The sequence below is a fragment of the Oncorhynchus mykiss genome, chromosome 10 (assembly GCF_057628025.1).
Source record: "Oncorhynchus mykiss isolate SJ-2025 chromosome 10, ASM5762802v1, whole genome shotgun sequence".
Lineage (NCBI taxonomy): Eukaryota > Metazoa > Chordata > Actinopteri > Salmoniformes > Salmonidae > Oncorhynchus > Oncorhynchus mykiss.
Genome location: NC_143031.1, coordinates 20097385 through 20123192, shown reverse-complemented (window position 1 = coordinate 20123192; position 25808 = coordinate 20097385). Strand labels below are relative to the sequence as shown.

General features: G+C 40.6%; 1 protein-coding gene across 3 annotated transcripts; it reads right to left on the bottom strand.

The window, feature by feature from the left end:
• Positions 1-2788: 2788 nt before the first annotated feature.
• LOC100136197 (14-3-3E2 protein) lies at positions 2789-23353 on the bottom strand. Of its 3 annotated transcripts, none has more exons than XM_021617175.3 (7): positions 23112-23353; positions 9569-9768; positions 9207-9313; positions 8462-8668; positions 7004-7140; positions 6579-6631; positions 2789-4098 (listed from the first exon to the last, which is right to left on the bottom strand). In XM_021617175.3, exons 1-6 carry the CDS (start codon positions 23173-23175, stop codon positions 6624-6626), a joined length of 723 nt encoding a protein of 240 aa, XP_021472850.1. In that variant the 5' UTR covers positions 23176-23353; the 3' UTR covers positions 2789-4098; positions 6579-6623.
• Positions 23354-25808: the final 2455 nt, after the last annotated feature.

Sequence of the window (25808 nt, the reverse complement as noted above, 5' to 3'; positions counted from 1 at the left end):
TGAATATGTCAGCTGGGCCCTAGTTAATACATAATTGCGTCAATGAGCACCAGAGTTAAAGAAAAACAGAAATCTCATAGGAGAGGGAAACAAACAAATCAGCAGCCACACAACACAATGGGTTGGTTCAGCATTGCAGCTGATGTGATGCATTATGGGTTAATTGTGATTGACGGACTGATCGACAGAGAAGGAGTAGTAAAAAAAAAAAAAAAAAAAGAGAAAAAAAAGGGAAAAAAAAAAAAAAAAAGTCATTTGTAGACCAGTTAGTTGGCATTTGCAATGTTGAACAAGCACAACGCTTAAAAGCCTCAGGTATTACAATAACGGGACCGATTTTAGAAAAAGGAAACTCCCTATGAAAACCTGGGTCATGTTCATTAGGCACCAAACGGAATGAAACCGGGAAATACGACTTGGACCCGTCCGTCCAATAACGGCATGTTTAAATTTTCTTTTGCAAAACGTTTTGGTACAGTGTGCCCTAATGAAGATGAACCTGGTGAGAAGTGAATCAGTCTGTTTTAGCACCTACATAGTCAACCACTTCCATATGTGCTGAACAGAAACAAAAACAGCTGTTTATAAAATATATTTCCTCCAACATAAGTTCTCCATTTCACAACTGCATGTTTATCAGTCAAGAAAACAACTCCGATGTAGCCAATAACAGATTGATGGGTCTATTCCTCATCATACTGTATAGTCGTGGCCAAAAGTTTTGAGAATGACAAATATTAATTTTCACAAAGTTTGCTGCTTCAGTGTCTTTAGATATTTTTGTCAGATGTTATGAAATACTGAAGTATAATTACAAGCATTTCAGAAGTGTCAAAGGCTTTTATTGACAATGACCTGAAGTTGATGCAAATAGAAAATATTTGCAGTGTTGACCCTTCTTTTTCAAGACCTCTGCAATCCGCCCTGGCATGCTGTCAATTAACTTCTGGGCCACATCCTGACTGATGGCAGCCCATTCTTGCATTATCAAAGCTTGGAGTTGGTCAGAATTTGTGGGTTTGTGTTCGTCCACCCGCCTCTTGAGGATTGACCACAAGTTCTCAACAGGATTAAGGTCTGGGGAGTTTCCTGGTCATAGACCCAAAATATCTATGTTTTGTTCCCCAAGCCACTTAGTCATCACATTTGCCTTATGCCATCATGCTGGAAAAAGCATTGTTAGTCACCAAACTGTTCCTGGATGGCTGGGAGAAGTTGCTCTCGGAGGATGTGTTGTGAGGCAAAATTGTGAGTGAGCCCACTCCCTTGGCTGAGAAGCAACCCCACACATGAATGGTCTCAGGATGCTTTACTGTTGGCATGACACAGGACTGATGGTAGCGCTCACCTCGTCTTCTCCAGACAAGCTTTTTCCAGATGCCCCAAACAATCGGAAAGGGGATTCATCAGAGAAAATGACTTTACCCCAGTTCTCAGCAGTCCAATCCCTGTACCTTTTGCAGAATATCAGTCTGTCCCTGATGTTTTTCCTGGAGATAAGTGGCTTCTTTTCTTTGCTGCTGTTCTTGACAAGGCCATCCTCCAAATGCCTTCGCCTCAATGTGCGTGCAGATGCACTCACACCTGCCTGCTGCCATTCCTGAGCATGCTCTGTACTGGTGGTGCCCCGATCCCGCAGCTGAATCAACTTTAGGAGACGGTCCTGGCGCTTGCTGAACTTTCTTGGGCGCCCTGAAGCCTTCTTCACAATAATTGAATCACTATCCTTGAAGTTCTTGATGATCCAATAAATGGTTGATTTAGGTGCAATCTTACTGGCAGCAATATCCTTACCTGTGAAACCCTTTTTGTGCAAAGCAATGACGACGGCATGTGTTTCTTTGCAGGTAACCATGGCTGACAGAGGAAGAACAATGATTCCAAGCACCACCCTCCTTTTGAAGCTTCCAGTCTGTTATTCCAACTCAATCAGCATGACATCCAGCCTTGTCAACACTCACACCTGTGTTAACGAGAGAATCACTGACATGATGTCAGCTGGTCCTTTTGTGGCAGGGCTGAAATGCAGTGGAATGGTTTGGGGGGGGGGGCAAAGAGGGACATTGCAATTAATCTGATCACTCTTCATAACATTCTGGAGTATATGCAAATTGCCATCATGCAAACTGAGGCAGCAGACTGAAAATTAATATTTGTGTCATTCTCAAAACGTTTGGCCACGACTGTAGTTTCAAACGGGAATATAATTCAATAGTAGGACTGCGCTGCCCTCTAATGGCTATGTAATGATCAAGGAATATAAATAATTGCGAAGGCCACCTGTACAAATAAGTTTGACCAGGAGGGTGAAAAATTTAAGAATAGACAGAATGCATTTTGTAGAGCATTTATCTATGATTTTATGTCATAGCTAATAGGAAATCATGTCCGCTCTAGTAATTACATTTCTAGTTGCAACATTCTGAACATTTCACCTTATTGCATAGTGAATACACCTATGACCCTAAGTACAAGTAATCCGTGGGGCTGAAAACAAAATACTGTATTAGACGGCTTCCAAAAATGTGTGTAATCTTCTGTTGCTTTTCCCTCTTTTCTTGATCCAACCTACGCACTCCAATGGAAAATTATCCCCATAATCAAAACAGTTTATGCTCTGTTACTGTCAGAGGGTAAGACACGTATTTCCTGATCAGTTCACTGAATGAGCACCTTACCCTTAGATGACAGTAACAACAGAAGGTAAACTGTCAAAGGTAAAAACTTATCGGTCTCTGGCTAAAGATAGTACAGCGAATTTGAATCGAAAAATGACACCACAGGTGCATTTTAATGTAAGTTTCTTTTTTTTATTTGAAGTTTAAATGTTAATTTCCATGCTGTGTTTCAGTAAGAAGACAGACGGGGCGTGTGGGTCCAGTCAGAATATCCAGTAGTACAAATCAGATTCAAGCTACACATACTGAACAGAAGAGAGAAAATAAGGGGGCAGGACAGAGGGAGAAAGAGAACATTCTGGAACAGAGGGGCAATACAAGATAACATAAGCAGGTTTCTTTTTTTACGGTGCCAATGCAAACCTGCTTTACCTCACATAAGAGAGATGGAGAAACTTCACGCTCCTTGTTTTTGTTTTTTTACACTGCTACAAGCCATCGTCTCTATACGTCAGCAACCAGTACAAAAGCAGCGCTACAGACTGCACAACAATGCGTGGTCCCTACCTCGGACCTGAGTGGTGATCGCAAAGAAAGAGATGCTCGGGGGAAGATCTGCTATCGTCATTGATAAGAGTCTGGCAATGAGAGAGGAGAAACACAAAGGGCACTTCGTTCCTTCTAAAAAGCTTTATGTCCCTTTTAAAAACAGTCAAAAGCCGCCACCATCCCTAATTTGCGACCAAAGGCTTAGACGACTAAAGTAGCACGAAGACATCAATCAGTTCTAGAAAAAGAGTTACAGCAAACGTTTGTGTTTTAAAAATAAAGTCAGCGAGTGCGTGAATGTTGACGACCGCAGGCAAGCACACTTGGCAACTGATGACACAGCAAAAATGAAAACAAAAAAAGTGACGATAAATGACGTGACCCTTACATGGCCAGGCTTGCAACAGGGGTTATTTTTATATATATATATATATATATATATATATATATATATATATATATATATATATATATATATATATATATATATATATATATATATATATATATATATATATATATATATATATATATATATATATATATATATATATATATATATTTATATTTATATATATATATATTTATATATTAACACCCAGGAACAGCTCGAAGCTTCAGCTTTTAGATTTTCTCTTGTGTTTAAATGCAGAAGTTATTATTTCCAATGAAATGGGCGATTTTTATCTTAATTTTTTTATAAAATGAAAACCAGAAGAACTGACAGACAGATAAAGAGTGATAGTGAACAAGAAAAGGGGTAAAAGAGCGAGTTGGCGTCGGCGTAAAAGCCGAATTTGGGAGCTCTCACTGACACCATAGTTGGAACTGGGACTAGCAGGCGGAGGGGAGGGGTGTCTCGTATTGGCCGTGAAGTCTCACTGGGTCTCATCCTCCACATCTTGCAGCACTTCTTTATTCTGTTCTTCACCTGAAGAGAGAGAGGCACATTTATTCCATTTAATTGTATATTTTGAATCTTCATCATTCAAAGCCAGTGTCATTTTCACCACAAACATAAAATGGACAAAAGAAAGTCCAGAGCCCACCCACTGTTACCATGGCAACAGGAAGGTGAGGTTTACAGTGATATGGTCTTCAGGGGAGGAGTGATTAGTAAAGATAGGTGGTGATGGGTGAGTGAGATGGGCTGAGGAAGGGAAAAGGGGATCGATACCAAGTCAGTTATACAACTGAATGAGTCTTCTGCATTTAATCCAACCCCTCTGAATCAGAGGTGCGGGGGGCTGCCATAATCAACTTCCATGTCTTCGGCACCCGGGGAACTGCCTTGCTCAGGGGCAGGACGACAGATTTTTACCTTGTCAGCTCTGGGATTCGATCCAGCACCCTTTCAGTTACTGGCCCAACACTCCAAGACCACCAGAGTCAAAGACTCCAAGATTAAGGTACCCTAGGTCTAGATCTATGATCTGCTTTCCCTCCCCCAATAACCTTAAAGGGATAGTGCTTCGTTCCACTTACCCAAACATAACATTTTGTCTCTGTGTGCAATGTGAAGGAAGTTAGCTGTAGTTTCAAAAACCAATGCTAGAGCCATGAGCGTTACAATTATAAAATTGCCGTTTGGTGGTCAGTCTATGCCAGCAAAATGTGTGATATGAATGCCTTCGGGATCAATGGCAGAGATAACACACTACAAAGGCGTTGGAAAACCCACCCACGAGTCATGTTGCACAAAAAGGTACCTTAAAAACACATTGGTGGTTGGCAGGAGAATGTGCATAGTGGCATCAGAAAGTGTTCATGCCCCATGACTTATTTTGTTGTGTTACAGCCTGAATTTTAAATGTAATACATTAAGATTGTGTCACTGAACTACACACAATAACCCATGTCAGTGGAATTTGTTTGTAGAAATTACAACTTCAAAGTGGAAATGTCTTGAGTCAATAAGTTTTCAACCCCTTTGTAATAGCAAGCCTAAATAAGTTCAGGAGTAAATGTGCTTAAGAAATCACATAATAATTTAAATTGACTCATTCGTGTTCAATAATAGTGGTTAACATGATTTTTGATTGACTACCCCATCTCTGTATCCCACATACACAATTATCTGTTAGGTCCCTCAACCAACTAGTGAATTTCAAGCACAGATTCATCCACCAAGAATCCTTCCTAACTCAGTTGCAGGAGAGGAAGGAAACCGCTTAGGGATTTCACGAGGCCAATTGTGATTTTAAAACAATTACGAGTTTAATGGCTGTGATGGGAGATAACGGAAGATGGATAAACATTGTAGTTACTCCACAATACTAACAAATTACTAAAAAGAAGGAACCCTGTACAGAATAAAAAAATCCAAAACATGCATCCTGTTTGGAATAGGGCACTAAAGTAATACTGCAAATGAAGTGACAAATAATTTACCGTTTTGTCCTGAATACAAAGCATTATGTTTGAGGCAAATCCAACTGAACACGTCACTGAGTACCACTCTCCATATTTTCAAGCATGGCAGTAGCTGCATCATGTTATGGGTACGCTTGTCATCGGTAAGGACTAGTGAGTTCAGGATAAAAATAAATGGAATACAGCCTTAAGCACATGCAAATTCTTAGAGAAAAAACCTGGTTCAGTCTGCCTTCCAACAGATACTAGGAGACAAATGCACCTTTCAGCAAGACAATAACCTAAATAACCTCCTGAGTGGCCTAGTTACAGTTTTTACTTAAATATATATTTAATCCATTTTGAATTCAGGCTGTAACAAAATGTGGAATAAGTCACAGGGTATGAATACATTCTAAAGGCACTAGTGCTAGTGTGCAAAACCAGTATCAACAAATATCTATTCTTCACACTGCAAAATGTCAAACGCCTCAGTAAAGATTTGATAGCCAGCAAATGCCTTTCGGGCCACCTAGGCTGGTTGCTTAGGAAGGTTTCCATAGAGATGGCACAGCCATCTACTTGGTAAGAATTAAAGCAGCGAGTCTAACAAAGGTTCAGAATTTACGAAGATCAAAAATAGAAACTATAATAAGGTGCCAAATTAGTGCCTACGAGATGCTACATGCAGTTGGTGTGGACGACAGCACAGTGTTGATGTGCATCAACTGCATGTTTGCAGATTTACGAGTGGCAAACAGGGTCCCAAAGATTCGGTGTGATTACTGAGTATGTCATGTTCAGCCATAATAATAAGTGGAATACCTAAACTCTAGCCCAAACCCAGACAGACAGTGTTGGTAAAAATTGCGTTGCAGTGAGTAAGACAGTGACACTAAAACACACAGCACTCAACTGTTTCGCGGTCCACAACATTTTACTAGTGTGAATTAATTAACCCGGCGCTGGAAGATGCAGAGAGAGAAAGTGTTAGTGAAGGGCAGCAAGTCTGATTGACAAAGCAAGAGGGATGCCCAAGACAGGAGAAAGATGACTTACAAAATACAGTTCTATCGAGGGAATGGAGTGGGGGGGGGGTTGTCCTTAAGAATCTACACAGTGGAAGATGGAGACATGAGAGAGAGCCTTGAACATGAGTACATCTCAGACAGAGGGATAAAGACAGTAAAAGAGAAAAATGTGAAACGGAAAGATAAGAGAAAAATGGAAATAGAAAGAAAGAGAGCTGGAGAAAGATAGAGGGAGCGCTGCTGAGGTTAGAGAAAAACCACTGGGCTGAGGGGAGAAGATAAAGGGTGGGTGTGGTCAACTCTCCAACCCTGAGCACACAGCACCAGCCCAGCAGTGTGTGCTGTCAATAGGTGGAAAACATCCATCCTCCACGTGACCAGACGCTGGAGTGGGTTTAGTCCTTGAACTGTATTGTTCTACATATAATAGGTGAAGAAGCATGGAACGCTCACCATCTCCCTGCATATCTGAAGTCCATAGTGTCAGGTTGTCGCGTAGCAACTGCATGATGAGTGTGGAGTCCTTGTAGCTCTCCTCGCTCAGCGTGTCCAGTTCTGCAATGGCATCGTCAAATGCCGCCTTCGCCAACCTGAGGGCAACAGAGTGGGCAGAGAGGGAGTGTCAAAGGTTGAATTTTACAGTGTGCCCGAGTCACATCAACAATTTGCTGAACATTAGTCAACATGTATGGAGCATACAATAACATGTCTTGATAAATAAAAATATATATATTATATTGTATTACTAGCCAGGACATCAGGTGACTTCCATGTACTGTATAGGAGAGACAATTGCATTCCCAGTCTGAAATATAGGCATGGGCGGCATACCGTATAAACCATATATCAGGGTATTTGGAAAAAGCCATGGGATGTTTTTTCAAAACTGTTGAAACTATTTCTTTGAACTTTTTTTTTATATTTGTAGACACTTTTAAGTTAAGTTAATACCTGCAGGCAACTTGTACAATACGTTAGGACATAAAGCAGACTGCGGTTTTATGTCACTGTTCACTTTATAAAGCTTACCCTAGTTCCCCAGAACAGAAGGAGCCAGTCACGTGTTTTTTGTAAATAGCACGACGGGAGAAAGGAAGCTGGTGAGTCCATAACGTTATATATGTATCATATATGTGTCTGTGTGCGGCGCACGAGGTGATGCAATTCACTACTAAGTTCTGTACAGCTGACATTTTTCCCCCGGTGCTTCCAACTAGCATTTAATTGTCCTCCCATCTGCTCCGTGTACACATGCTGCCCTTCCTTCAAAGGATGCATCAATGTTTTTCATTTGCACAATCTCCTGTTCAAGTTAGCTTGTAAATGTCCACACTCACCAAAAATGACATTTGGTAGCTACTTGCTATGCTTGTATTTGATGTGGATTTGCTAGTCTTTGCAATTAATTGATGTTCGGTTTTGCTGTTTGTGCTAATTTTGTTTGCATTCTGGTAATAGAAGCCCAATGGCATTTTGTTGTATTTTAACACCCACGGGTACCTGGCACATTTTTATATCGTCATAACATCCTTCTCTCCAGTAATACAATAAATCCCAGGATGAGAGAAGGACGTTATGACGATATAAAATGTGGATACCGCCCAAGCCTAGTAGACATGATGCAGCACTAGATAAGGTCGTCTAAAAAACCTAATCAAATCAAAACTCAATCTGTTTCTTTGAAAATGTTAATAAAAGACGAACACCTGGTACTGCAGAAAAACACTCCGTAAGGCATAGCCAGAATTCTTAAAAAAAAGTGTTTTTATAAAATACTCGGGCCTCCTGCTTGTGCATTATTACACTCACAATCGCTTTCTATTTGAAACATCTTGTAATGGCGCGTAGATAAGGGAGATGGGAGAGTGAAAAGACGAGAGAAGAGTGGGGAGAGAAGATGAGGGGGCCCACCTGCATGCGCGGTCGGGGGAATTGAGGATTTCATAATAAAATACAGAGAAGTTGAGCGCCAGTCCCAGACGGATAGGGTGTGTCGGTGGGAGTTCGATCATGGCGATGTCGCTTGCAGCTTTGTACGCAACCAAGCTGTTCTCTGCCGCCTCCTTTCGGTCGTTGCCCGTGGCAAACTCTGCCAGGTACCTGTGGTAGTCTCCCTTCCTGAGGAAAAAGGGAGAACGAGACTTATTTCAACCTCACAAAACATTCAATCAATCCATGGTCTGCATATGTTAACATATGAATATTCTTAACAGACAAGCATGGCTTGTGGGTTGAGAAAACACTGCATAATTCTATGAATGAACCCCATGTACAAAAGAGTCTTACTGTCATGCAGCCCTTGAAACTGGTGTGGACACTTAAGCCTACTCCTTGACCAGGACTAGACTTGCTAGAGAGACTAGCCCTGCGTCCCAATATTCCACATTTACTCTGAAGTATGCACTCCCCTATTTGGATTTAAAAGGATTAGTGTAAGATCCCTTGCTTACACCAATTGTGTGCTTTTTAATTGATGTGGGGTAGCGCACAAGTGCACAGTTCAGGACAAAGGGTGAACCATTGAGAAGCAGATGTTTTCACACAGAGCGCGAGAGAGCAGAGAGACTTTTCTCATGTTACTAGAACAGTCAGGGCATAGATATTAGCTGATGTGCGCTAAATAGTTTTTCAAAAGCTGTCCCATCCGCAGACGTACATTTTGTAGTAGAAAACCTTCGATTCTCCAGTGTTTGCTGCTGGAATGAGGTGCTTGTCCAGTACATCCAGAATGTCATTACAGATTGATTTCAGCTCAGTCTCCACCTGCAGAGCACACAAAACACACAGCACCTGTTGGCAACAAACTCAAGGAGGACAAAAACAACAAACTCAACTTTAATGTCTATTTTTTTTTTAAACATAACCCTTGAACGACCTCTAAAAATTAAACACTTAAGGCCCCAAGATATAAACCTCTACTTTGAAAGGAGCCACACACCATCCTTAGCTAACCAACATCTCAACATCTAGCCGCCCTTATCAGGGTTCTCCTCTACTACCACCGTCCACGTGGCTCACCGTTTGCCTGTATTCCCGGATCATCTTCAGTTTGTCTTCGCCTCCTTTGTTCTCCTCCTTCTGTTCAAGGCTGCTGATTATCCTCCAGGACGCTCTTCTGGCTCCGATCACGTTCTTGTAAGCCACCGACAGCAGGTTCCGCTCCTCCACCGTCAGCTCCACGTCCATGCCCGCCACGTTCTTCATGGACTCCACCATTTCTGACAGAGAGAGAAAAGACTAAACCATCAAACACCCTGCCTTCAATAAGTTACGAACAATTTGTTCTGTTCTGGATTTTGTTTTTTTCTGGCAGCAATCACACAAGAACATAGAAAATCTGGAAATGTAGATTTTGGCTACGGGATAGATCAATTTATATTATGTATGAATGGAGGAAATGTTCAGAAAGCAGGAATTCCTGATTAATAAAGACAAATTACATCCCTGACTGAGAATACACCGCTGCTACTCTGTTGTTATCATCTATGCATAGTCACTTTAATAGCTCTTCCTACATGTACATAATAACCTCGACTAACCGGTACCCCTCTGTATATAGACTCGCTATTGTAATTTTACTGCTGCTCTTTAATTACTTGTTACTTTAATTCTTATTCATATTTTTTTTAAATGCATTGTTGGTTCAGGGCTCATAAGTAAGCATTTCACTAAGGTCGACACCAGTGGTATTCGGCGCATGTGATGAATATTATTATTTTATTTGTCATTGCCAATCTCTATGTTCAATATGCGATGGATTTACAGCGGAGTTGCTCATTGGTTGTTGGAAATAACATTAATATTTTCCATGAAAACATGCGGAGCCTCAGGAAATTGTTTTTGACTTCGTTATGAATTCAAATTTTAAACATTTAGCTAAACATTTTGTATTTTGAGGCCTAAAATCAAAACTAATACATTTGGAGGTTGGAGAAAATGATAATGAAAATAATGAAACTGTAATTGGAGGATAGCTGTGAGGGGGATTAAATCAAGTTCTCCTCAAGCTCAATTATAGAATGTTCATATTCAAATATCACTGAAAGGCGAGTCTCTTCAGCATATGACATGGAGTAGAATAGCTAAAGATTTGATGCTCGACTACCAGTGCCCGGGAAGAGCAGCGGTACTATGGTATCTCTACAGAGTAAAGACCACTTGACCCGTGACGTCGATGAGTGGGCTAGAGCCGTGCTCAGACAGTGACACCACTCTGGATTGACACAATTTAAAAAAAGGTAGGACAGGGAAATGAAACAAACAAGATTTCAGGATATACAGTGCTTTCAGAAAGTATTCATACCCATTGTTGCATTACAGCGTAAATAAATAAAAATGGGTTACATGCATTTTTTCTCACCCATCTACACACAGTACTCCATAATGACAGTGAAAATATGTTTTTAGAAATGTTTACCAATTTATTGAAAATAAAATACAGAAATCTAATTTATATAAGTATTCACATCTTTTAAAAACATTACTTTGTAGAAGCACCTTTGGCAGCAATTACAGCTGTGAGTCTCTGGGTAAATCCAAGAGCTTTCCACACCTACATTGTGCAACATTTGCCCATTTTTATTTTCAACATTCTTCAAGCTCTGTCAAATTGGTTGTTGATCGTTGCTAGACAACTATTTTCATGTCTTGCCATAGATTTTCAAGTAAGTCAAAACTAACTTGACCACTCAGAAACATTCATTGTCTTCTTGGTAAGCAACTCCAGTATAGATTTGTGTTTTAGGTTGTAGTCCTGCTTAAAGATGAATTAATCTCCCAGTCTGGTGGAACGCAGACCAGGTTTTCCTCTAGGATTTTGCCTGTGCTCCGTTTATTTTTTTATCCTGAAAAACTCCAGTCCTTAACCTCTGAGCACGGAACCCAGTAGCAGGCTGAAATTCCACAACATACGGTGATCACTACATAAATAGTAATTTTAAACATTCATGAAAATACAAGTGTATCACATGTATCGAAAGCCTAGAATCTTGCTAATCCAACTGCGTTGTCAGATTTAAAAAAGGATTTACTGTGAAAGAATCTGATTCGATTATCTGAGGATAGAGCCCCATAAAAACAACTATTTAACCAGCACAGGGGTAACAAAATTACAAACTGCAATAAAATAAATAGTTTACCTTTGACGATCTTCCTCTGTTTGCAATCCCAATGCTCATTGTTACACAATGAATGTTTTGTTTGATAAAATCAGTTTTTATAGCCTAACACAAAACATTTTGTGAACCGCTTGTGTTGTGAATTCCGTCTCATTCCATTTTCGACGACACATTCCAGGTAAATAACCCACACAGAACGTGACTTTTCCAGTCATGTTTGGTTTCACTGCAATCAACTGGTTTGTTTGTAACACAATCAAACCTGATGGGTCATTTCACGGGACGTAGACTGAAAAAAAAAAAAAACGATTTGAAGACAACAAGTCATGACATCATTGTGCACCAATGATTTGCCCGCTGTTTCGTTGATTGACTGTATTTTAACCCAATTACCACTTATCATCTTGAAATCTAGCTGGGTAGATTGCCGTTTACCTCAGCTCATTGGCTATAGGTCATGTTTATGTGTTGCAAGACCAACCCATGTAGTAAGCTCCAGCGTAAAGAGAGTAATTCGCTATTGAAGTTTCATACCGGAAGGAGAAACACATATTACGCACTGCAGTGTTTGGTAAACGTGCAGATTCAGCTGTTTATATATCAAATCAGTATGGCGACTAAGTCAGGGAAAGCTAAATCTAAGTCTAGATATACAGATGTACACACAATTTTAGAATAAATTGATTGGGAAAGTGAGACAGATTGTTGTAGGACGATTCATTTAGCGATTGTGGAGGAATATTTTTTGAATGGGAGAGGACATCGTTTTGGACTGGTAAGTTCTTATAATGCTAAATGCCCTTGTTTGAAATTAATAATATAAAATATTATTGGTGATTTTTATTTTTGAAACAATATATAAACAAAAAATGTCATGAAATGTGAGATGCGTGTGTCTGCCGCCCCACCCCAACCCACATGAAATAGCTTATTTGAGGCTGTTGAGGGGAGGGCAGGCCCACAACAATGGCCAAAGTGAAATGGAGACAGTAGATACAGCTGGTCTGTCGTAATATAAAAGAGACCGTAGATCTAGCAGGTCATAATAATATATTCAACCTTGTTCGCTGTACTCATATATATATGTATATATATATATATATATATTATATATATATGTATATATATATTATATATATATATTATATATATGTGTATATTATATATATATATATGTATATATGTATATTATATATATATATATATTATATATATATATATATATATGTATATTATATATATATATATATATTATATATATATATATGTATATTATATATATATATATATATTATATATATATATATGTATATTATATATATATATATATATATATATATATATATATATATATATATATATATATATATATCCCTGTTTATTATACCTGTTGATACAGGGCTCATATGTGAAACTATTCTAACTGAACATTTTCTTTCACAGTGACACCGACTCCGAATGGCAGCCCACAGGGCCAAGGTTTCCATCCCCCACTGAAGCTGGTTCATCCAGCTCCTGCCACAAGTGGTGTTCATCTGCCCAAATGTATTTCTGCAGGCATGGATGTGCCTCAGGGCCAAAAGGGCACAGCATGGAGGCGTCGCTGTGTTCTTTGCAAAATTAAGTCCCCCATCACCTGCGCCACATGCTTGGTGACCCTCTGCTTTACATCAGAAGTGGGTGGGGTTATATCCTTTCTGTTTGGCCATGTCCGGGGGTCTCATCAGATGGGACCACAGTGTCTCCTGACCTATCCTGTCTCAGCCGCCAGTATTTATGCTGCAGTAGTTTATGTGTCGGGGGGGCTAGGGTCAATTTGTTATATCTGGAGTACTTCTCCTGTCTTATCCGGTGTCCTGTGTGAATTTAAGTATGCTCTCTTCCTCTCTCTCGGAGGACCTGAACCCTAGGACCATGCGTCAGGACTACCTGGCATGATGACTCCTTGCTGTCCCCAGTCCACCTGGCCTTGCTGCTGTTCCAGTTTCAACTGTTCTGCTTGCGGCTATGGAACCCTAAACTGTTCATATTTACTATTGCGGTGCTGTCCTGTTGCATCCTCTACAACTACTGTGATTATTATTATCTGACCCTGATGGTCATCTATGAACGTTTGAAAAGCTTGGCCATGTTCTGTTATAATCTCCACCCGGCACAGCCAGAAGAGGACTGGCCACCCCTCATAGCCTGGTTCCGCTCTAGGTTTCTTCCTAGGTTTTGGCCTTTCTAGGGAGTTTTTCCTAGCCACCGTGCTTCTACACCTGCATTGCTTGCGGTTTGGGGTTTTAGGCTGGGTTTCTGTACAGCACTTTGAGATTAGCTGATGTACGAAGGGCTAAATAAATACATTTGATAGAGGACTGAGGGTCTTCCAAATATTGAAAGTGTGTAAATAATTACTCAGCTTATTTTGTAAATGTATATAATGTTCTCTTCATATTTTTTCCCCCATATTTTTTTCTCAATTTTTAGAATACCATTTTGGTATTTTGTATATAGTTATTTGTTTCAAAATGTATAACTTCACCAATTTGGCCACTTGGGTACATTTGGGCTACTTGTGTGGGACACCTGGGTGACTTCATGGTACATTTCATGTAGCACACAGTTATCATTCTCAAACTTTGCACAAGTACTGTTGCCCTCATATTTTTCACTGAAATTGTCCCCATCATCCTATCTGAATGTTTGTTTTATCTTGTTCATTTTAAAGAGACAAAAATTAAAAATAGTATGTTTTTTTTCATTGTTTTATCTAAACCAGATCTATTGTGTTATATTCTCCTTCATTCAATTCACATTTACACAAACTTCAGAGTTTTTTCTTTCAAATGGTACCAAGAATATGCATATCCTTGGTTCTGTGCCTGAGCTACAGGCTGTTAGATTTGGGTAAGTCTTCAGGCGGAAATTGAAAAAAGTAGGGGGGTAGCTCTAAGAGGTTTTAACGATTACAAGCACACCCAGGATGCAGCCATCACTATTTTTGAAAATATGGGGAGTGGTTCTCAGTAATATGTTGTATTTGCCCCAAATTAAAACACTTTGTATTCGGGGCAAAAATGTAATTCATTTATTTTTTTTGCAGTATTACTTTAGTGCCTTGTTGCAAACAAACAAACTGCACATTTTAGAATATTTGTATTATGTACAGGCTTCCTTTTCACTCTGTCAATTAGGTTAGTATTGAGGATGTTCTTGATTCATCATCAGTTCTCCCATCACAGACATTAAACTATGTAACCTTTTTAAAGTAACCATTGGCCTCGCGCTGAGCGATTTCCTTCCTCTCCGGCAAGGAGTTAGGAAGGACACCTGTATCTTTGTAGTGACTGGGTGTATTGATACACCATCCAAAGTGTAATTAATAACTTCACTATGCTCATTGGAAAACCTCCTTGGTCTGTGGTTGAATGCGTGGTTGAAATACACTGCTCAACTGAGGGACCTTACAGATAATTGTATGTGTGGGTTCAGAATCAAGTTAAATACTATTATTGCAAACAGAGTGAGTCCATGCAACTTGTGACTTGTTTTGAAAATGTTTTGAAAAGCATCACGTCTAACTAGTGCTCAGCAACTCTGCTGCCCTGACACTTGATGTGTCTATAAAAAGAAAAAAAACATTGTTAACTGTTCACCCCATTAATCAAGGAAAGAGGAATACTAGTCCATCTCTGGGGAGGGGGAGGGAGAGAACAGGCATGGCAGAGGAGTTACCACCACCATTACAACACCACATTGAAATTCGTTCAGGTCTGTTGAGTGCCCAGGACCACTGAAGCTGGGGGCAGTGTATAAGTGCACTTCGTCAAAGAGGCAGCGGCAAGGAGGGGAAGGATTAAAAAGTAAATGAGCAGTCTCTGCAAAGATACCCACTAAGAAGATAGCCCGTCTGAGCCATTTGCACAAACATTGGGGCTGGATGACTCGTCTGAGCTGGAGAGAGGGGTTACGTAAGAGAGTGGCGCACTGGTGCCTCGTCTCCTCCCGTCCTTCAGCCCTTATGTCCGGGGGGCTGCATAGGCACATACCACCAGCTCGTACACCCCCACCCCACCTAGCTCTCTGGTCTGGCTCGACCCCAGCTATACTAGCCGCCTTGCACATTCTTCTGTGCCAAAGGGGGAATGGCCTGTTCCACAGCAGGCCTGCGGGGGGGGGGTCCAGTCTGGCTCTGAGCCCCTACAGGGGATTGTCCCCTTTCAGGAGGCCTAACGACAGGAGGGGTGGGGGGTGTCGCCTCTCTCAACAGTGGCTAGAGCTGGTAGAGAACAGTATCCTGTTTCAGAGCAGAGCAAAAGAGACCAGACTGCTTGGCCCGTGTGTACCGCTGGTGAATCTTTGATAATAGAATCTAGAAAACTGAAATCAGGTGCTACTACAGCAACTAATGGTATGCCTTTGTATAGAGTAGCATTCAGACACCTTGACATCTACATTTTGTTACGTTACAGCCTTATTCTAAAATCGATTAAATAAATGTTTTTCCTCAATCGTGGGGAGAAAGGCCTTGGTCAGGATCAAAGGAGAGATGAACACAGCAAAGTACAGAGAGATCCATGATGAAAGCCTGCCCCAGAGAGCTCGGGACCTCAGACTGGAGCGAAGGTTCACCTTTCAACAGGACAACAACCCTAAGCACACAGCAGGAGTGGCTTCAAAGTCTCTGAAAGTCCTTGAGTGTCCCAACCATAGCCCGGAGTTAAACCCAATCGAACATCTCTGGACAGACCTGAAAATAGCTGTGCAGCGACGCTCCCCATCCAACCTGACAAGAGCTTGAGAAGATCTGCAGAGAAGAATGAGAGACCTCCCCAAATACAGGTGTGCCAAACTTGTAGCATCATACCCAAGAAGACTTGAGGCTGTAATCACTGCCAAAGGTGCTTCAACAAAGTACTGAGTAAAGGTTCTGAATACTTATGTAAATGTGATAGTTTACATTTTTGTATACATTTGCAAGCTTTGTGTGTAGATTGGGGGGGGGGGGGGGGGGGGGACTATTTAATACATTTTATAATAAGGCTGTAACGTAACAAAACGTGGAAAAAGTAAAAGGGTCTGAATAAGAGGTCGGTCGATTAATCGAAATGGCCGATTTCAAGTTTTCATAATGGGAAATCTGTATTTTTGGACACCGATTTGGCAGTTTTTTTAATATATACTTTTTTTACACCTTTATTTAATATTTATTTAACTAGGCAAGTCAGTTAAGAACACATTCTTACTTTCAATGACGGCCTAGTAACGGTGGGTTAACTGCCTCGTTCAGGGGCAGAACGACGGATTTTCACCTCGTCAGCTCAGGGGATCCAAGCTTGCAACCTTACAGTTAACAAGTCCAACACTAGCTAGTTAGCGGGGTTCGCGCTAATAGCGTTTCAAACGTCACTCGCTCTGAGACTTGGAGTGGTTGTTCCCCTTGCTCTGCATGGGTAACGCTGCTTCGAGAGTAGCTGTTGTCATTGTGTTCCTGGTTCAAGCCCAGGGAGGAGCGAGGAGAGGGACGGAAGCTATACTGTTACACTGGCAATACTAAAGTGCCTATAAGAACATCCAATAGTCAAAGTTTAATGAAATACAAATGGTATAGAGGGAAATAGTCCTATAATAACTACAACTTAAAACTTCTTACCTGGAAATATTGAAGACTCATGTTAAAAGGAACCACCTGCTTTCAAATGTTCTCATGTTCTGAGCAAGAAACTTAAACGTTAGCTTTCTTACATAGCACATATTGCACTTTTACTTTCTTCTCCAACACTTTGTTTTTGCATTATTTAAACCAAATTGAACATGTTTCATTAATTGAGGCTAAACTGATTTTATTGATGTATTATATTAAGTTAAAATAAGTTTTCATTCAGTTTTGTTGTAATTGTCATTTTTACATATAAATACTTTATTTTTTATAAATCAGCCGATTAATCGGTATGGGCTTTTTTGGTCGTCCAATAATCGGCATCGGTGTTGAAAAATCATAAATCAGTCGAGCTCTAGTCTGAATACTTTCTGAATGCACTGTATAACCCAACGACACTAGTCGGAGAGGAGCGTGAACTAACTGTTACTGCTTCTATGGTGAATGCAGAGTAAATATAATCTTTCTAGCTAAATAAAGTGGACAATGACAGAAGCTGTGCAATAATGCTATGTTTTTCTGTGAGTTGTACCTGTCAGGGACTGGTCCAAATTAAGGGGCCACAGTTCCGGTCTGGAAGCACGCTTGACTGCACCTACAGTATTGCTTCGGTACTGCAGTTTAACTGCATCACGGCCGAGAAAGGTCATTACCGTCGACGGCCCCATAGAGACGTCAAATTTTAAAATGCCTAACAAGACATTAGTCATCACCTTTGGGAGACAAAAACATACATTAACTTACTCAAATTGTCACCCAGGCCACTCACAGCCGAAGATATTAACATTTTATATTCATGCTCTGAGGTCATGACCCCAGCTCGCCAAGGGAAGTGCCGATTGGCTTGTTGAGCTCTCCACATACTCTGACAGAGTTCCTGGAGCATGTGTGCGACATACTGCTGTCTTTCCAGTGTGCACTGAGTGCTTGAGTGCAGGCGGAGTAATCTCAGTAAGGAAGATGGCAGCAACTCCGGAACTGCGTATGCGAATGTGATTACATTGAAAACAAGGGTTGGCCATATTTGAGGCGGTCTCGTTCTTATTATACCTCAGTGGTCCAAATTCACGTTTCGCCACCCCCATCTAACTAGCTGAGAGTACCTGACGCTGTTCATTGAGTGTTATTGCTAGCCAAATCCCTAGGACATCCCTACACTAAACCCTAACCATAACCAAACCCGAGCCTTAGCCAGTGATGTTAACCGTTAAATGGGTTAGCCGCCAAAAACACATTTGACCGGTCATGCTTATCGGTCTATAGGTAAATTAGCATACTTTAGTGAAATTAAATTGGTAGGTGTATTTTTGTTAGTCATGCATGTATCTTATCACACACGCACAGCATACAGAGCCTAGCTGACCATCACCTGTCAGACAGCACGAAAGTAGCTCTTCGCTGGAGTGAAAGTGCTTTTGTAAGCCCAGTCATTGCACAACAAACAACTAAATGTAATTGGGTGTTAAAGGAGCTATTTTAATTTCTCAACTCGTAATTAAAGCACGCCTCCCATTTGCCATTTGAGTGCGTAGGCTATAGTCAACGGTAGGCAGGCTATCAGCGCGTCACCTACCACTTTGCAATGTGAGCTTGAGGCAGTAATTGTCTGAAAGCTGAACCTTTTACTTTACTTCAAATAATGTGGCATGTCTTACCTTGCTTCAAAGTAGCCTTGCAAAAATCTATCCATAGAAACAGCGGCAATGATTTTTTTTAAAGACTTCCTGATGCCATTAACTAGTATTTCTCTCCTGTTCTGTTGGTTTCATATCAACTTCTGTTGTCCAGAAGCAAAAAGGCACAACCCTAGTCATATTAGCAACCCACACTGGTTTCTGAGATTTTCATCATCGTCACATATGGAACATTAACCAGTTAATGAGGGTCAGTTACTTGGCAGCAAAATGTACAGATATGTGCATCCCTAACACTTACTGTAAGCATTTTAACTGAACAAAAATATAAATGCTGAAATAAAATATCCCAGAATGTTCCATAAGCACAAAAAGCTTCTCAAATGTTGTACATCCCTGTTAGTGAGCATTTCTCCTTTGCCAAGATAATCTGTGCGCCGGTCAGGTGCGTCATATCAAGAATCTGATTAAACAGCATAATCATTACACAAGTTTATTGCTGGGGACAATAAAGGCCACTAAAATGTGCAGTTTTGTCACCAGACAATTTCACAGAAGTCTCAAGTTGGGGCGGCAGGGTAGCCTAGTGGTTAGAGCGTTGGACTAGTAACCGCAAGGTTGCAAGTTCAAACCCCCGAGCTGACAAGGTGAACAGGCAGGTTCCTAGGCCGTCATTGAAAATAAGAATTTGCCTAGTTAAATAAAGGTTAAAAAATTAAATAATAATTGAGGGAGCGTGCAATTGGCATGCTGACAGCAGGAACGTCCATCAGAGCTGTTGCCAGAGAACTGAATGATAATTTCTCTACCATAAGCCACCTCCGTCATTTTAAAGAATTTGGCAATACGCCCAACCGGCTTCACAACTGCAGACCATGTGTATGGTGTCGTGTGGGCAAGCAGTTTGTGGATGTCAACCTTGTGAAGAGAGTGCCTGACAGTGGGGTTATTGTATGGGGAGGCATAAGCTACGGACAATGCATTTTATCAGTGGCAATTTGAATGCACAGATACCGTGACGAGATCCTAAGGCCCACTGTCGTGCTATTCATCCTCTACAATCACCTCATGTTTCAGCGTGAGAATGCACGGCCCCATGTCGCAAGGATCTGTATACAATTCCTGGAAGCTGACCATTTCCCAGTTCATCCATGGCCTGCATACTCACCAGACATGTCACCCATTGAGCATGTTTGGGATGCTCTGGATCGACATGCACAACATGTTCCAGTTCCCACCAATATCCAACATTCGCACAGCCATTGAAGAGGAGTGGGACAACATTCTACAATCAACAGCCTGATCAACTCATTGCAAAGGAGTTGTGCCACACTGCATAAGGAAAATGGTGGTCACAACAGATACTGTTTTTCTGATCAAAGCTCCTACCTTTTTTCGTTACGGTATCTGTGACCAACAGATGTATATCTGTATTCACAATCATGTGAAATCCATATGAATTTATTTCAATAGACTGATTGCCTTATATGAACTGAATGTAACTCAGGGCCATCCCAAGGATCCCGGACAGCAAGGACGATTCACTAAGGCAAAGCCTGCAGTGAGAGGCAGTGCTTTGCCAGTGACTACTACCAGTTACATCCGTACTATCAATAAAAACAGCTAAATACCAAATAAAACGTTGCAAAACTTCCGGGAAAGCTTGTGAAACAGACCAAGCCGGGGTTTTAGAAGTCAATGAGAGAAGGGGAAATTCTTCCTTTGTTCTTCATTTTCGCAAAGTCTAAAGCCACAACCTAGATTTGAGCCAATGTATTAACTAGCTGAACATGTTATTACTCCAATCTCATGAAAGTGACAACTGACATGTTTTCATTTTTGTCAAAAAAAAGTATATTTAAGGAGTGCCTCTGATTTGAAGGCCTGTACATGCAGTTTGGTGCGAGATGACCATTAGAAACACGTCATCGGGTCTACACGTGAGCTTAGCTAGTAAACTTCGCCATGACATCGCCTACAAGTGTGCTCTGGGATTTCTATTGGAGAAGCAGTTTTAGCCTATCTTCATACTGTACTGTCTTTGCCAATACCTTGAAAATGTGTCCTCTTGTTTTCCAGCTGGCTAGCATGAGGCTTCTGAGCCTAGGCAATATATTTGTTGGAATCAGTGCAGCTCGTCCTCCTTCCCCTAAAGTAACAGTTTTCCACATTTAAAAATATTTGTGGTGCTCCTAAATTGTCTGTGGTGCTTACATTCATGTTTTTTCCTCAAAATTAAGAAATCTTTAGGTGTGGTACCTTGACTGTTTATACTGATCTAAAACACAAATCTGCAATGCTTTAGGCGAGAAAGAAGCAGTTAAATGCCAGAGAAAGATGCGACTGATGCACATGGGAATAATCTCTGGTTTGTCTGACATTCAGAAACTGAGATATGATCTTCTAAAGTTGGAGTCAAAAATAGTAAGACTTGTGTGAATATTGCCATCAATTGAACTAATCACTTTCTGTAAAAGAGAATGTTCAATTAAATTGAGGGCTCATAAATCATAAAACATTTGGTAGCTGAATAACATTTGGGGAAATTGGGTCTAGACTATTTTTGTTATCCATTATTACTATTATATAGCCTACCTAAAATATGTAATGAGTCTTGCAAAACTATATAGAAATGAGCTTCAAAACACAGTCCCTCAAATTAAACAAAATTAAGCCCCTGCTGCATGACAGAGATCCATATTACAGCAAACTATAACTATCCCTAGATTTGACTACAGCATTAAAACAGTGTTGCTCTATTGTAGAAGTATTTAAACCCCACGAAGGGCCAATGAATGATTAGTACAACAGTTATTTGATGTGGACACCCTTGTAAGCCAGGAGCCAAGTAACTAACCCAAGCTTGCCATGTCAATGCCTGTAACATTGTAACCATATTTGTCTGTTAGCACGTGTTATCCAACTTGCACTACTAATAAAACATAATCGACAAATGAGACACAACAGCTAATTTGTCAAGGTACTGACTGGCTAGCTGAAACGTGTTGCACTGACTGGCTTGGGAAAATGTAATGAGCCACCATTAGCTAGCCCTGTAACAACCACACCCACTCGGCTTGCCAGGGACTGCGTTCTTTCCACAGTTAGCGCGAGCTACCTTATTAGCCTATCTAGCTAGCTATAACGTTATACAAAACTGACAGCTAATGTTAGCGTGTTGAGTTTAATGTTCGCTTGCTAGCTAACTTAGCTAGCTAACTACATGGCTCTGACGTTAGCTATCTAAATAGCGAAATGGCTCTGGTCGGTAGCTAATGTTAATTGGCTCTGGTTGATATACTGTAGCCAATCATGTCAAGGCAACAGTTAGCCAACTGGCGTCTAGAATAGAAAACTAATAACAAGATAGTTACCCAACGTGTACTCGCTACTGTAGATAGCTAACTACATGTGTTGCAGAAAACCCGAAACCCAACCCACAAAGCTGTCGTCGCAAATGCGTTTGACAGCCTGTGTGCGCACACACACACACACAATAGAAAGTTAGCTAGCGTCAAGACCAACTAACTAGCTAGATTAACCAAGCTGTAGTTTCTTATACTGTCACAATAACTATTTCATCATAAATCAGCCAATTATTTTAGCTAGCTAACAAATTAGCTTGCGGTAACTCATCACCATGGTAGCTAAAGTTGTACAGTAGCTAACGTCTCCTTTATGCATATTATAAAACAGTTAGCCGCCATTGTAACACAGCTAACGTTGCTAACAGGCTATAGTTTACTAGTTAGCAATATTAGCTACAATATAATAGCTAGTTAACGTTAGTTGTATATCCATTGAGGGCCAACAACGACGTCGGAACTTCGGCACCACCAGCAGAAATAACCAATGGGTTTCAAGAAAGTAACTAGTTATAGCGTATACTGAATGACACATGCTAACGCTGAATGCCCAAAAACACAGTCATACACGTGTTAAACATTATTTCTAACTAACATTATTCAGTCAAACAAAACCCCTTCTCTAAACGTTAAATGACTAGTTCGGAAACCCTCTTCTCCGCCATTTTGTCTCTACTACGATCTCTCACTAACCATCTTCAACCCACCTCGAAGCCCCCCGTTAGTAGAGTAGGGGGGGGGGGGGGACAAGCGAATGAGACTGAGGCATACTCCGCATTGACGGTATATCTCAGCCCTTACCATCGTATCTCTCAGCTTGTTCGGCGAGTTTGGCCTGGTATACTAAATGCTCTCGATCTGCCATGGTGTTCGGGGTCGGACTGTCGATGGAGAGCGGATCGAACTTGTGTATGTCTGTCTCAGTCGGCGGTTCTTAGTGGAGCAACTGCAGCGTCCCCACTCTCTAGCTACCGGTAGCAGCAGCACTGGTGTAAAGATGGCGTCGGAACTCCATCCGGGACACCAACGCAATCCATGACGCCACCGTGTCCCAATTTACATATCTTTATGACGTCTAACTGTAATCCAAAAATCTGTTGTAAGATAATGTGATACACATATTACTATTAAAAATATGTTGTTATTATATAATAATTTCAGCATGATATTAGTGTGTATAGTTCACACACCAGTCATTCACATTTTTGTATTCAGCTCTGGTTGACACCTTTGACCAGTGATGGGGAAACGAAGCTTCCTGATGCGTTGAGTCTTTCGAGCAAATTGTGTTGAAAATAGGTTCAATACATTGGCTTTGGTCAACAGTGTACACTAGTGCCACCTGCTGGTGAAAATAAATTAGAGCAGACAAATTATTATAGAAGATGTCCCACACGCTGTAGCGAGTGCACAGAATAGCCTTTTTGTCTTCTACCAAAACCAATAAGGTTTGACAAAATGAAGCTTGGGACTTCATTGATCACGTGTTTCTAATAAAGTGATATAGGCATAGGCACAATGCTTTGAAGTAAACAGCTTAGCGATTTTGAAGCATGACTTTTGACCAGACAGACAAAGAACTCCTTATCATTGCTGGAATCCATAATGTTATTATAATCAGATTATTTAAAATCAGATTTGGTACAGATAACCCCAGACCCAACTCATCAGAATGCCTCCACCCTATGACCTAACTGGCAATTTAGATCAGTCTGATGTGGTCCTGATGATGGAAAAAGATATATATATATATATATATATATATAGATATACAGTTGAAGTCAGAACTTTAAATACACCTGAGCCAAATACATTTAAACTGAATTATTCACATTTCCTGACATTTAATCCCAGTAAAAATTCCTTGTCTTAGGTCAGTTAGGATCACCCCTTTATTTTAAGAATGTGAAATGTCAGAATAATAGTAGAGATAATTATTTATTTCAGAATGTCTTTCTTTCATCACATTTCCTGTGTGTTAGATGTTTACATACTAATTGAGTGTATTTGGTAGCATTGCCTTTAATTTGTTTAACTTGGGTAAAATGTTTCGGATAGCCTTCCACAAGCTTCCCACAATAAATTGGGTGAATTTTGGCCCATTCCTCCTAACATACCTGGTGTAACTGAGTCAGGTTTATAGGCCTCCTTGCTCGCACATGTTTTTTCAGTTCTGCCCACATATTTTCTATAGGATTTAGGTCAGGGCTTTGTGATGGCCACTCCAATATCTTGACTTTGTTGTCCTTAAGCCATTTTTCCACAACTTTGGAAGTATGCTTGGGGTCATAGTCCATTTGGAAGACCCATTTGCGACCAAGTTTTAACTTCCTGACTGATGTCCTGAGATGTTGCTTCAATATATTCACATAATTTTCCTTCCTCATGAAGCCATCTATTATGTTAAGTGCACCAGTTCCTCCTGCAGCAAAGCACCGCCACAACATGATACTGCCACCCCTGTGCTTCACGGTTGGGATGGTGTTCTTCGGCTTGCAAGCCTGCCCCTTTTTTCTCAAAACATAACGATGGTCATTATGGCCAAATAGTTATATTTTTGTTTCATCAGACCAGAGGACATTCCTCCGAAAAGTACGATCTTTGTCCTCATGTGCAGTTGCAAACCGTAGTCTGGCTTTTTTATGGTGGTTTTGGAGAAGTGGCTTCTTCCTTGCAGAGCGGCCTTTCAGGTTATGTCGATATAGGACTCGTTTTACTGTGGATATAGATACTTTTCTACCTGTTTCCTCCAGCATCTTCACAAGGTCCTTTGCTGTTGTCCTGGGATTGATTTGCACTTTTCACAGCAAAGTACGTTCATCTCTAGGAGACAGAACGCATCTCCTTCCTGAGCGGTATGATGGCTGCATGGTCCCATGTTGTTTATACTTGCTTACTATTGTTTGTACAGATGAACGTGGTACCTTCAGGCGTTTGGAAATTGCTCCCAAGGATGAACCAGACTTGTGGAGGTCTACAATTTTTTGTCTGAGGTCTTGGCTGATTTATTTGGATTTTCCCATGATGTTAAGGAAAGAGGCACTGAGTTTGAAGGTAGGCCTTGAAATACATCCACAAATACACCTCCAATTGACTCAAATGATGTCAATTAGCCTATCAGAAGCTTCTAAAGCCATGACCATTTTCTGGAGTCTTCCAATATGTTTAAAGCACAGTCAACTTAGTATATGTAAACTTCTGACCCACTGGAATTGTGATACAGTGAATTATAAGTGAAATAATCTCTGTAAACAATTGTTGGAAAAATTAATTGTGTCATGCACAAAGTAGATGTCCTAACTGACTTGCCAAAACTATAGTTTGTTAACAAGAAATTTGTGGAGATTTAATGACTCCAACCCTAGTATATGTAAACTTCCGACTTCAACTGTATACAGTACCAGTCAATTGTTTGGTCACGCCTACTCATTCAAGGGTTTTTCTTTTTGAAATAACACATATGGAATCATGTCATAACCAAAAAAGTGTTAAACAAAT

Coding starts and splice junctions, on each gene's coding strand:
- LOC100136197 (XM_090185836.1), bottom strand. CDS start 23,175: ATGGCAGATCGAGAGCATTTAGTATACCAGGCCAAACTCGCCGAACAA. Junction 8,669..9,206: donor AAGGTTTTCTACTACAAAAT/GTACGTCTGCGG, acceptor CTTTTTCCTCAG/GAAGGGAGACTACCACAGGT. Junction 4,099..7,003: donor TTCAGATATGCAGGGAGATG/GTGAGCGTTCCA, acceptor CTCTCTCTTCAG/GTGAAGAACAGAATAAAGAA.